We start from the raw sequence: 14,388 nt of genomic DNA, 5'->3' as shown, positions 1-14,388 counted from the left end.
TCCCTCAGTGTACCCAAACAAGCGCCGGAGTGTGGTGACTAGGCGATTTTCACAGCAACTTCATTGCAGTGTTAATGTAAGCCTACTTGTGACACTAATAAATAAACTTTAATCTGTAACCTCAAACGGAATCATGCCTAATTTCAACATTCGACAGGATCCAACACATCTAGAAGCTTTGATAATGTATTACACAAGAAGCCATGGTGAAGAAATAATTGTTAAAAACAAAATCCTTCAGCAATGGTTGTGGGGAACAGTGTGTCAGGTCAATGGTCATCATGGTCTCATGAAAGGTCATCGACCCAAAACGCTAACCCTGGTTCCTTCTCTGCAGGTGTTGGGCCGACTCAGGATTTCCCACAATTTCTGTTTTCTTTTTCAGATCTCCAGCATTCTCTTTGTCAAGGAATAATTTCTTGGCTTCCAACTAATTGGAATGATTGCAATGCCGTGCCAACCTTCAGGAAGCATTGTGGAGGACAAGCCCCTGTTTACATCAACAGTGATGAAATGGAGGTGGCCAAGAGCTTCCGGTTTCTAGGTGTCCAGATCACCAATAACCTTTCCTGGTCTCTCCATGCTGACTCTGTAGTTAAGAAAGCTACTTTCTCAGAAGACGAAGGAAATTTGGCACGTTAGCTAGAATTCTTACCAATTTTTATAGATGCACCATAGAAAGCATTCTTTTCACATGTATCACTGCTTGGACTGGTTCCTGCTCCGACCAAGACCGCGAGAAACCACAAAGAGTTATGAATGTAACCCAATCCATCACACAAACCAGCCTTCCATCCACTGACTCTGTCTACACTTCCCGCTGCCTCAGGAAAGCAGCCAGCATAATTAGGGACCCTGGACATTCTCTCTCCACCTTCTTTCGTTTGGAAAAAGATACAAAAGTCTGAGGTCACGTACCAGCTGACTCAAGAACAGCTTCTTCCCTGCTGCCATCAGACTTTTGAATGGACCTACCTTATATTAAGTTGGTCTTTCTCTACACCCTAGTTATGACTGTAACACTACATTCTGCACTCTCTCCTTTCCTTTTCTATGAATGATATGCTTTGTCTGTATATGCACAAGAAACAATACTTATCACTGTATCCTAATGCATGTGACAATAATAAATCAAATCAAAATCAAAGGTTTGGGTTGCTAACAAGTTTAATGACTGTACAGCATGCAAGGAACAATGCTTTTCACTGTTTACTAATACATGTGACAATAATAAATCAAATCAAGTCAAATCAAAGTCAAAAGAAATCTCCCCACTTTGTGATTCTGATGGCTGTTCCTAAGTTATGCAAACCAGGAAAGGTAAATCAGAGTTTTCAGATTTTTCTTTTGTTTTGTGGAACCTTTGATTCATTTTCCAACATTTAAAGGCACATTGTACAAGTAACTAGTAAATGAAGCAGTGAGTTGGGAAAAGGCTTTACCTTCCACTGCATTCTCCTGCAGGACCTCAGTGGCTTGTAATAACAGGGCCCAGATTTCATCGTCTTCTATGGGGCCTCCCCTTGCTTCCAGCACCTCTGCCAGAGTCACAAAAGAATTACTCATGGCTGAGTGGGGAAATCCTGGAAGGGAAGATCAGACAGAAATAGGTGTTACTGTCAACAGTGTATAAAACAAATCAGAGGTTCCCTGCGGCACAAATGGAGGCCATTCGGCCTACTGTGCTGGCCCTCTAGCCCCACTCTCCTACTCTTTCCCCATGCTCCTGTAAACCCCTTCTCCTGAAGAAGACACCCAATTTGCTTCTTTTGAAAGTTACTGCTGGACTAAAGATATGGGGGATTGGCCATGCTGAATTGCCCCTTCGTCTCAGGGGTACTAGCTGGGGTAAATGGATGGCGTTATGGGGATAGGGCCTGGGTGGGATTGTGATCGGTGCAGACTCCTTCTGCAGTGTAGGGATTCTCTGATTCTAAAAGATGCTATGAACTCAACCAAGATGGACCTTGTACAGCATTAAAAACTGATAACAACTACGTGTAAGTACACCTGTTATACTGCAGCCAATGCCATATGGGAGATAGAGAATAAATTTGTAATCTGACCCCAAAAGATAAACCAGCACACTTAACATTTATGGTGTTATTGAATGGGACCATACTGCACACATTGGAGTTATTAACATTATCCTATTTACTTAAAACCCCGTGGAGGTGACTGAGTGGAACGTATGTGTTTGTACCTTAGCCAGCAATGTGAAACAGTGTGCACAGGGTAATTCGCAGCCACAAAGACTATTAATTATTTAGTTCATCAGCAGAGACCAGAGCAATGCATGCAAGCATCAGCAATGACAAAGGAGAAACTCTAGAACCCACACACCTTGGTCATGGTTTGCACCTGGTGCTTAGCTGAAAATAATGAGAAAGTAAAGTGTGCATGGAGCTCCTTGTGAAGGTGCAACTATTTCTGGGAGTTTGAACTCCCTACATCATAGCCCTCTTTCTCAATTCCATAAGGATGAGGAACCCCTTGAAGCTATTGAATACAACCATCGCTGATCTCATCTGGGCCTCAACTCCACCTTCCTCCATAACCCTTCGAACCCTAACGAATGAAAAAAATCTTCCTTAAATTCACTCAAAGTCCCGGCATCCTCTGCACTCTGGGTTAGTGAATTCCACACTCATTCACCCTTTGAGAGAAGTAATTTCGCCTCATCTTTGTTTTGAACCTGCCCCCTCCCCCTTATCCTAAAACTACAACTTCTCACCCTAGATTGCCCCAGAAGAGGAAACATCCTCTCCACGTCTACCCTGTCACTCCCCCTTATCGTCTTATACCCCTGAATTAGATCCCCTCTCGTTCCTCTGAAATCCAGGGAGCGTTGGCCTAATCTCTCTTCGCAAGGCAAACCCCTCATCTCCGGGATCAATGTAATGAACCTCCTCCGAACTGCCACCAATGCAACTACACCCCTCCTCAAGCAAGGGGAACACAACAAACCCACCAACGTCTCGATTTTCTCCTCTATGCACTCTACGAATGGCATGTCTTGACTGCAAAGCGTGCAAGAAACAATACATTTCACTATATCCCAATACAGGTGACAATAAAATAAATCAAATCAAATGCCATTCTAAGTACACTCTCACTAATACTTTGTGCAGTAGCAGCAATTCTTCATTATTTTAATAATCCATCTCTTGAGTAACAAGTGCCAGGATTCCATTTCCTGCCTTATTACCTGCTGGACTGACTCTTCACCTGAGGAAGGTAATAAGGTTAGGAATATCGGAAAAGGAGTAAGCCATTCGATTATTTGGGTCTATTCTGCCCATTCTTTTGTAGCTGATTTGTATTTTCAGCATCTCTCTTTACAGTAGCAAAGAGTCATAGAGGTTTGCAGCATGGAAACAGGCCCTTCGGCCCAACTTGTCCATGCCGCCTTTTTTTCAAACCCCTAAGTGAGTCCCAATTGCCCACATTTGGCCCATATCCCTCTATGCTTATCTTATCCATGTAACTATCTAAGTGCTTTTTAAAAGACAAAATTGTACCTGCCTCTACTACTGCCTCTGGCAGGTTATTCCAGACATTCACCACTCTCTATGTGAAAAGAATTGCCCCTCTGGACCTTTTTGTATCTCTCCCCTCTCACCTTAAACCTACACCATCTAGTTTTAGGCTCCCCTGCCTTTGGGAAAAGATATCTAGCTGATCTACGCCCCTCATTAAGCATGGACAATTTACACAAGCCAGCTTCCAACTCCGGTGCTCCAGATGAATATTGAAGATCTCCTGTCAGGACAGAGAATGGAAGTATTTCACCTCAGTGGGGAGATCCCCAGTACATTTGCCTTCAGCTGAGACTCTGTTGGCTGGGCCATGTCAGTCAAATCGACGACAGACAAACACATGCACTGCGGTGAACTTACTACCCACACCAGGCCAACAGATCACCCACATCTGCAATTCATGGATACCGATACACATTACTCATTAAGGATTTCATCCACTTGTTCCACGCATAACTTTCCCCCATTGTCCTTGAGTGCACCTACTCTTTCTCTTACTTCCCTCTTACTCCTGATATATGCATAAAAAGCCAAGGTTAAGATAGTCAGGAGAGGTAATTGCCTAGTGATATTATTAGTCCAGAAAGTCAGCTAACGTTCTGGGGACCCGGGTTCGAATCCCGCCACGGCAGATGGTGGAATTTGAATTCAATAAAAAAAATCTGGAATTAAGAATCTACTGATGAAACCATTGTCGGGAAAACCCATCTGGTTCACTAATGTCTTTCAGGGAAGGAAATCTGCCATCCTTACCCGGGCTGGCCTACCTATGACTCCAGAGCCACACTAATGTGGTTGACTCTCAACTGCCCTCTGAAATGGCCTAGCAAGCCACTCAGTTCAAGGGCAACTAGGGATGGGCAAGAAATGCTCATGTCTCAAAGATGAATTTTTAAAAAAAAGAAATGAAATGGGGAATTCAGGCGAAATTTCCTTACCCACAAAGTGGTAGGAATGTGGAACTCGCCATCAGAGCGTGGTTGGCCTAGGTGTTTTTAAGAGGAAATTAGATAAACCTATGAGGGTGTAAGGAACAGATGGTTAAGCAGATAAAGGTTCGATGAGGAAGGACTGAAGTAGGGTTGCGAACTGTGATTAAATGTATTCTTGGAGATTTCATCGCATGACCTTCCCCCGTTCCGTGCTCCAGCCATTAATCGGCCAAGACATCCATCTTTGTGATGCATTTGCCTTCCTACGTCAATTGGAAAGCAATAAGATTCATTACCCAACTGAATGATGCTTGACTGTCAGCCAATCTTTCTTTCCCATTTTCAAATTTTTTTATACCTGCTGAAGAGAGATGTTCAAAAGAAATGATAAGAGATAAACAATCTTCTTAATGCCCCGGCGATGTCTCTCCAGGGTCACACACAGCTGTGTCCTGGAGACTGGTCTTCCAAAGCTGGAGAGGCCAATCTTGGAGGGGTTGGCAACCCTGGATGGATGGCAGAGCGCTTCCTCCGAGCACCAGGGACCCAGGTTCGATTCCGACTTTGGGTGCCCTCAAACAGTTCAGCCCCAAATTGACATCTGCAGGCAAGCTAACGCCTGCTTCAGGTGTGGGCCGCAGTCCACCTCATTTCTGCCCTTTTCCAACATGGTGGACAGCGCACTTCTGGTCTTAAATGTGCGTTTGCCTCCTGTGCACCATTTTGGTGCCTTAACTCGCAAATCCTTAAAAGGAAACGGGCACGATTGGGTCAAATTTAAACCCATCGGGTTTTAACTAGATCCAGCTGAGGCAGTCTCTGTCCCTAAACGTGGATCCACAGAAGAAAGTAGCGCACAAATAGATTAAACTGACACGTCGACCATTTTCAGCCCAATTCCTCTTCTTATTACATCGGCAAAAGGCACAGAATGGCCATCCTTAAGCTCTGATGTAACTGAGAAGGCATAACTTTGAACCATGCAATACCTCGGAATGTGGCCTCTTTAATATTTTACTAATTATACAGAGAGGCCATTATCCCGTGCTTCATTATAAAGGAATTTCAGCCTTTTGAGTCAGGAATTCCCTCCCTAATCCTCTCCGAATCTCTACCTCTCTCTTCCGTTGCGGCATTCCTTAAAACCTACCCCCTCCACCAAGTCTCCCCCTCTGTCCCCCGATGCGGCGTCTTGGCGTCAAGTTTTGTTTGGTTACATTCCTGTGAAGCATCTTGGGAAATTCTTAAAGGCACTGTCTAAATTGTTGTTCTTGAGATTGATTTCGGGAGAACATCTTTTGAGAATCGCTCTCCGGTCAGAGGGATCGATAATTCCGCCGCGGAGAACAAAATAAGCTTCCAACGAAACAAGATTCTGGAAAATGTGTTCATCCCGAGGGTTGGCCCTTGGGACGGTCTCTGCTCACTGAGTTCAGTGCTTTAAAATTAGGGGGTTTTGTGCGTATGTGTTATTAAGAGAGTCGCGCATTAAATATCATCACTTGAATCAGGTGGCATAGGATGATAAAATAGTGACGCACACCCTGTTACAATTACCCCCTCCCCTTTCCCTCGGAGATGTTCCAAAGCAGGACCAAAAGATCCCGTCGGTGGAAACAGCTGGAAAATGTCAGCCATCTTACAGCAAAATTCAATTTTAACCTTTGTTAATCGTGGACTGTAATAAGTTTTCAGAGGCCGAAATCCCGTCAGCGTAATCCCTTTATTTACAAACTCTAACAGCAGTACACAGAGTGCTCGCAGTCAGCAGTATACCTCCGGGAGGTGCCAGAGGAACTGACACTCCCAGTTAGGTACAAGGAAATGACTCCCCGATTGGCCCATCAACTGGTTCCTTAATCAGGGAGTTCAAACTCCAATAGGCCAACGGCAATGGCCTGATTGAAGTCATTATGTGGACACAGCTTGTTGCCTGGTATAACTTCATCCCGATATTCGAACATGTTTTCCTGTTATAGTAACATTCACAAGCCGTAGTTTTATAGGTTCAGTGATGGGAGTCGGGTTTTGCACTCTGGAGTTTGAAGGAGCAAGAGCACAATTTGACATTATCTCTTTTCGATTTTCTCCTTTCAGACTCTCTATCTCTGATTCACTCTCCTCCACTAATAGGTTTGACAAATATATTCCTGGAGGTTAGGTGTCCAGATCACCAATCTTTCCTATCATTAAGAAAGCCCACCAACACCTCTACTTTCTCAGGAGGCTAAGGAAATTCAGGATGTCAGCTACTGCTCACTGATTTTTATAAGTGTATCATAAAAAGCATCCGTTCTGGTTATACCACAGATTGGAATGGCTCCTGCTCTGCCCAAGACCACAAAGAAACTACAAAGAGTTTTGAAGGTAGCCCAGTCCATCACACACACACCAACCTCCCGTCCATTGACTCCGTCTACACTTCCCGCTGCCTCGGTAAAGCAGCCAGCATAATCACACCCCCCGGACATTTTCTTTCATTGGGAAATAGATACAAAAATCTGGGAACACCTACCAACTGATTCGACTCACCTGATGAAGGGGCAGCGCTCCAAAAGCTCCTGATATCAAATGAACCTGTTGGACTTTGACCTGGTGTTGTGAGGCTCCTTACCATGCCCACCCTAGTCCAATGCCGGCATCTCCACATCACCGACTCAAGAACAGCTTCTCCCCTGCTGCCTTCAGGTTTTTGAATGATCCTATCACACATTACGCTGATCTTTCTCTTCTGCCTATCTGTAACTGCAACACTATATTGTGCAACCTCTCCTTTCCTTCTCCGCTCTGTGAACAGTATGCTTTGTCTGTATAGTGCGCAAGGAACAATACTTTTCACTGTCTCCCAATATACGTGACAATAATAAATCAAATCAAATCAATTCAATGATGGTCATGTTTGCCTGCATTGCAACAATAGTTACTCTTCCAAAGCCCTTCACTGCCTGTGACGTATTTTGGGGAAATGAGAGGAATTGAGAGAAATTATTTTAAGCGCCCTCCACCTTTCCCCTTTCAACTCTTTGTGGTCATGACACAAGCCATGGAAAACAAACCAAAAACCTTTAGACAAAACCTCGGAACGTGGCTCAAGTTTTCAGGTAATGACTGAAAAGCAAACAATGCGCTGCCTTCAAGGTTTGTAAATCTTGGCACAGATTGCAGAGGCTTGCAAAATATGCCTGAGCACGTGGGCAGAGGTTCCCAGAGACTGGTCAATGTTCATTTGACAGCCGAGGGACGATTAAACAACAGAGACTCACAAACATCTCATACAAGCTGCAGAACACTAAGTTCTGTACTGCTGTTGTACTTGTCAGAGTTTATCTACCTGGTGTGTCCAGTTAGTATTGTAGAAACCTCTGGAGTTTGCACTTTCTCCCTCAGAAGGAGGCCATTCAGCCCATCAAGTCTGCACCAACCACAATCCTACCCAGGGCCTATTCCCGTAACCCCACATATTTACCCTGCTAATCCCTCTGTCACTAAGGGTTAATTTAGCATCTACCTAACCTGCACATCTTTGGACTCATAAAGATACAAGAACTTTAACTTTATGATGTGCGGGTTAGATGGATTGGCCATGCTAAATTGACCCGTAGTGTCAGGGGATTAGCAAGGTAAATATGTGGGGTTAAAGGAATAGGGCCTGGGTGGGATTGTGGGTGCAGACTCGATGGGCTGAATGGCCTCCTTCTGCACTGTAGGGATTCTATGAGTGAAATCTTCACAAGTGCTGGTGCCAGCTAAGAACCGTTCTATAGGTGGACCAACAAAAATCTCACTGACTACTTCATTTCAATGCCAGAAAGTAAAGAATGTTGATGGTGAAATCTTTCCCCCTGCATCACTTCAATACAGAGAGGTAAAGGATTCAAGAAAATTCTTCAATCATTCACACAATCTGAGCAGACATGAGTACATTTTCACATTGTGATTTTTGCATTTCTCCACATTCCTTTCCCGTTCCTTTGTAAATAAATGAAATGTTGGGGTACAGATCAGAAACCCCCAAGGTACATTGTGAATCCAGATTAGACCCTAACAATCTCCCATTTCGGCATTAATGTGACGATAAGACATTTCATTCCAGTCACAATTCTAGTGACAAAATAGGAAGCTTTTATCAAAACAAACTTTATTTAAGAGGACAGTTTAATTATAACAAATTAATTAACTTAACTTTTAACAACTGAACAATAATTAAACATGACAAGATGTCATTTTTAACTGCTAAATATTGCTATGTGTTCCAATCCAGCAAAATTTCCCTTATAGACTTAAATCTCCCTTTAAAATCAGTTAGCAAAGCACAGCCGTCCTTGCTTTTCTTAGCTTAACAGTCCTGGAGCTTTCAGATCACGTCAGGAGAGAGACAGAGACAGAGAGAGGGAGGGAAAAAAGAGAAAGACTGCTTTCTTCTAGTAGCCCAGGCAGCAACTGTTTGTATTTTAAAATGAAACTGAAACTGTTTCTTTCTTGCAAGCTTTGCTCCTCCCATTAAGCACATGGCTCTGTCACTATCGATCAACCTAATCAAAAAACTGCTCTGTAATCGCGGGGGGAACCTAAGGAAACACAAATGAATTAGTTCTGCTTAAACAAGCACTCCAGTTCTAAAATGAGTACTTATCTGGTTCTCCCAGCTAACAAATTAAAGATTCTCCTGGACAACCCAGCACCCTACAAAACAGAGCTGAATTCTAAACATGCCCTTCACAAGAAACATGATATAAACACATTTCCTAAAGGCACAATATCATCACAAAGGGAATATGTTTCTTCCAGAATCACTGAACAATACAGTATAGATGGTGACCTTTGAAACCAAAAGAGAAAACACTGGAAAATCTCCGCAGATCTGGCAGCATCTGTAAGGAGAGGTGAAGATGTGCTTTCTCCCCTTTCTTCAACCCTTTCCCTTACCTTTTCTCCCCACCTGCTTCCCCTTTTCTACGTTCTACCTCTGTCCCATCTTTCCCTCCCCCCAACATCTCCATCTGTCACAGCTCACAGCTTCTCTGCTGTTTGGCCTTTCACACACTTTATTCTCTCTGTGGACAGCTATTAGCAGGCTTTTCCCCTGGTTTCTATGGCTATGACTCATCTTTCATTCCCTCACCCTGCTGTATAAATGTCTTCCACTTTCTCTGACTTTTAGCTTTGACTAAGGGGTCACCTGACCTCGAAACGTCAGCTCTCCTCTCTCCTTACAGACGCTGCCAGACCTGCTGAGAGTTTCCAGCGTTTTCTCTTTTGGTTTCAGGTTCCAGCAATTTATCCAGCAGTTGCTTTTATCCACTGATGATCTTTGAACCTCTTCCTGGAGCAGGAATACAAGAGAACGAAGCCATGCTGACCGATACCAGAATAGGAGTGGCCAAAGATATCTATCAAGAGATGACAGGGCGGGTCACCATAAAGTTTATTGACATCTCCAAGTTAGGAGATTCATTGGACTTTACATTGGTGCTATGTCGTAAATATCCATGGTCCTTGTATCAGGATTCTAGCTGGTTGGCAAAGTCAAAATTGCCTCTTCCCCTTTGGAGGAGCGTAGAATAGCTTTCTTAAATGCCAACATGATGCTTATCTTAGTGACATAATGTCCCCTCAATATATTTACTTTTTGATCTTTTGCTCAACAAATGAATGGTTAAAAGCTTAAATATAAGGACTGACGTCATGCTGTCCCAAGTTTTTATTAGTCTCACAAGTAGGCTTGCATTAACACCGCAATGAAGTTACTGTGAAAATCCCCTAGTTGCCACACTCCGGCGCCTGTTCGGGTACACTGAGGGAGAACTGAGCGCCTAACCAGCATGCCTTTCGTACTGTGGGGGGAAACCGGAACATCCAGAGGAAACCCACACAGACACGAGAAGAACATGCGGACTCTGCACAGACAGTGACCCAAGCCGGGAATCGAACCTGCGTCCCTGGTGCTGTGAGGCAGCAGAGCTAACCACTTCATAGTGAGGGGGATTGAATATAAGAGTAGGGAGGTCTTGCTGCAGCTGTATAGGGCATTGGTGAGGCCGCAGCTGGAGTACTGTGTGCAGTTTTGGGCGCCGCACCTGCGCAAGGATATTTTGGCCTTGGAGGGAGTGCAGAGGAGGTTTACTAGGCTGATACCGGAGTTGAGGGGGTTGAGCTATGAGGAGAGGCTGAATAAACTAGGCTTGTACTCGTTAGAGTTTAGAAGAATGAGGGGAGATCTCATTGAGACGTATAAGATGATGAATGGGATGGATAGGATAGAGGTGGAAAGACTCTTCCCGCTCAAAAAAGACAGTAGGACTAGGGGGCACAGCCTCAAGATAAAGGGGGGGCAGTTCAGAACGGAGTTGAGGAGGAACTTCTTCACTCAAAGGGTGGTGAATCTCTGGAATTCTCTGCCCGTTGAAGTGGTGGAGGCTGCCTCGCTAAATATTTTTAAGAAGCGGGTTGATGGGTTTTTGATAAGAGAGGGGATTAAGGGTTATGGGGAGAGGGCGGGAAAGTGGAACTGAGCCACGACAGATCAGCCATGATCTTATTGAATGGCGGGGCAGGCTCGAAGGGCCAGATGGCCTACTCCTGCTCCTATTTCTTATGTTCTTATGTTCTTATGTTCACTGTCCCAATGTGCCACCCATTTCAAAGATTGAAGAAAATTCCTTCCAGTAGCTGAGATAGCTCCAGCACCCGGAGTGATAGGCAGAAAAGATCTCTGTTTATTTTGCTTGGCATTGTTAGAAACTCGGTGATGGCAGAAGGTAAAACATAGAAACCAGAATCAGGAATAGGCTATTTGGCCCTTTGAGCTTGCTGCACCATTTCTTTTAATACTTGCATGGGATATGGGCGTCGCTGGCTGGGCCAGAATTCATTGCCCATCCCTAATTGCCTGAAGGCAGTTGAGAGTCAATCATACTGCAGTGGCTCTGGAGGTACACATAGGCCAGGTCGGGTAAGGACGGCAGATTTCCTTCCCTAAAGGACATTAGTGAACCAGATGGGTTTTTCCGACAATGGTTTCACGGTCATCAGTAGATTCTTAATTCCAGATTTGTACTGAATTCAAATTCCGCCATTTGCCATGGCAGGATTCGAACCCAGAACATTACCTTGAGTCTCTGAATTACATCATGCCCAGCAACGATACCACTGAGCCATTGCCCACCCCCATCGCTGCCCCCCCCTTCAGTTTGACTAATCCCTTATCTCAAACTCCTTGTGCTCTCTCCATACTCCTTGTCACCTTGTTGGCCTGGACACCAGATGAATATCTTACCCCTCTTTACGTGGAACAATGAGACCTTTTACACCCAGCTGATCAGGCAGACATGGCTTCAATTTAAAATCTCTGATTTGTGTGGGGTGTGGGTGTCGTTGGCAGGGCTGGCATTTGATACCCATCCCTAATTGCCCCTGAACTGACTGGCTTGCTGGGCCATTTCAGAGGGCAGTTTAAAGTCAATCACATTGCCATCATTGGAGTCACATACAGGCCAGACCAAGTAAAAATGGCAGATTTGGGCAGCACGGTGGCACAGTGGTTAGCACCGCTGCCTCACAGCACCAGGGACCCGGGTTGGATTTCGGCCTTGGGTCATTGCCTGTGTGGAGTTTGTACATTCTCCCCGTGTCTGGGTGGGTTTCCTCCAGGTGCTCCGGTTTCCTTCCAAAGATGTGCAGGTTAGGCTGATTGGCCATGCTAAGTTGCCCCTTAGTGTTGGGGATTAGTAGGGTAAATACATGGGGTTACAGGAATAGGGCTTGAGTGAGATTCTGGTCAGGGCAGACTCAATGGGCCGAATGGCCTCCTTCTGCACTGCAGGGATTCTTTGGGATTCTATGAATTCCTTCCCATAAAAATACCAATGAACCAGAGGAATTATTGCAACAGTTAATCATAACTGGTACATAGTCACCGTTGAGATGGCACAATGGTACAGTGATTAGCACAGCGTCAGGGACCCGGGTTCAATTCCCAGCTCGGGTCACTGTCTGTGTGGAATTTGCACATTCTCACCATGTCTGCGTGGGTTTCCTCTGGGTGCTCCGGTTTCCTCCCACAGTCCAAACATGTGTGGGTTAGGTGCGTTGGCCATGCTAAATTGCCTCTTAGCGTCGGGGGAGTAGGACTGTAAATATGTGGGGTTACAGGGATGCAATGTGGATGGGATTGTGGTCAGTGCAGACTCGATGGGCTGAATGGCCATCGTACAGAATATGGACATCCTCTCCCAGCCTGATATTCCAGTTTTGGGGCGAACGTGGCCAAAAAATCCCATCCTGTGACAGTAAACCTGCGTGAGCACATTCTATACTTGTTCTTACAGAGTAGCATGGTAACAGATCAGTGGAGAAGCCCACTCCAGAATACATTGCAAGGATCCATTTGAAATTCCGGTTTGTGACTGAGATGTTTCCGAGCACAAGTCAGCCAGATTGGTAGCAGCGGGTTTTGCCAGCGCTGGAAGGACTGCACAGGGAGCTTCTTATCATCATAATTAATTCAAAATACCTGGAGAATGGTTCCAGTGTGAAAGACAGATTTGACATTCCCCTTAGTTACTGGTGTTTGTGTAAATACTGCATTCACATTACAAGATAATCCTTTTTTGCTCCCATTTAAGGGATTTGCAATGCGCCTAATCCAAGCACAAAGCGCTGCATTGACGGATCTGCAGCCTTTGTCATGGGAACACGGTGGCAGCGTGGTAATGCCATCTGCCCGATACTCTAGAGGCGCAGGGTAAGGTTCTGGAGACATGGGTTCAAATCCAACGATGGCAACAGATAGAATTTCAATTCAGTTAATAAACCTGGAGGATGAAGCGATTAAGAATCATCGAATCTACAGTGCAGAAGGAAGCCATTCAGCCCATCAAGTCTGCACCAATAGCAATCCCACCCAAGCCCTCTCCCCGTAACTCCACATATTTACCCCATTAATCCCTCTTAATCTATGTAACCCAGGACACTAAGGGATAACTTAGCATGGTCAATCTACCTAACCCCCACATCTTTGGACTGCGGGAGGAAACTGGAGCACCCAGAGAAAACCCACAAAGACATGGGGAGAATGTGCAGACTCAACACAGTCACGCAAACTGGGAGTCGAACCCGGGTTCCTGGAGCTGTGAGGCAGCAGTGCTATAACCACTGAGCCACCGTGCCTCCCCACAGCACGGCCTTGTTCACAATGGTACGCTCATCCTGCCAGCGGATTTGTAGATTTTGCGGAGGCAAAGTTGGTGATATCTCTCCAGGGATTTGAGGTGTCTGCTGTACATTGTCCATGAATCCGATGCATACAGAAGGGCGGGGACCACGGCTGCTCTGTAGACTATGAGCTCGGTGCTGGATTTGAGGTCTTGGGTTTTGAACACTCTGTCCCTCCGGTGTCTGATGACTAGACTGGCCCATTGGAATCGATGCTGGATTTCATCGTCGATGTTTGCTCACACTGAGAGGAGACTCCTGAGGTTTGGGAAATGATTGAGGTTGTTCAAGGACTCACCGTGGATCATGATGGTTGGGGGGGGGGGGACAGTAGCGGGCTGGTAAAGAGCCTTTGTTTCTCAGATCTTTACTCTGAGGCCTCTCATGTGCCTCAGTGAATACGTCAGTGGTGGTTTGTAGCTTGGCCTCAGAGAGTGTGCGCACGCACATCGGTGTCATCTGCATACTGCAGTGCGATGACAGAAGTTGGGGGTGGTCTTTGTCTCGGAGGTTGAACGGTTCCCCACTAGTCCAGTAGGGGGAGCTTCGAGGTGGTGGGGTGCAGTGTTGCTGTGACCAAGATGGAGAAGAGCAATGCTGCCAAGCTCTGGATGGTGCCATCCTCAGCTGAGGTGTTACAAGGTGAGAAAATCATTCAGATAGAATTGAGATGTTTCCCGCCTTAAATTAAGTTCCTCCCTGAC

General features: G+C 45.3%; 1 protein-coding gene across 5 annotated transcripts in view; it reads right to left on the bottom strand.

Moving 5' to 3' along the window:
- ptpn20 (protein tyrosine phosphatase non-receptor type 20) overlaps window positions 1–14,388 on the bottom strand; it is a 276,596-nt gene that overhangs the window by 247,410 nt on the left and 14,798 nt on the right. For all 5 annotated transcript variants that reach the window (XR_013889733.1, XM_080215794.1, XM_080215796.1 and 2 more), the window contains exon 2: window positions 1,443–1,583. Coding sequence is in view for 4 of the 5 variants with exons in the window: in XM_080215794.1 (XP_080071920.1) it covers window positions 1,443–1,566 (124 nt within the window). In the remaining variant the exon portion in view is untranslated. The remainder of the gene's footprint in view (window positions 1–1,442; window positions 1,584–14,388) is intronic.

This window comes from Carcharhinus amblyrhynchos, chromosome 31 (genome assembly GCF_965287045.1).
Source record: "Carcharhinus amblyrhynchos chromosome 31, sCarAmb.v2.hapA, whole genome shotgun sequence".
In the NCBI taxonomy this organism is placed as follows: domain Eukaryota; kingdom Metazoa; phylum Chordata; class Chondrichthyes; order Carcharhiniformes; family Carcharhinidae; genus Carcharhinus; species Carcharhinus amblyrhynchos.
The sequence above is the reverse complement of the archived record's forward strand: the minus strand, read 5'-3'. Positions and strand labels throughout refer to the sequence as shown.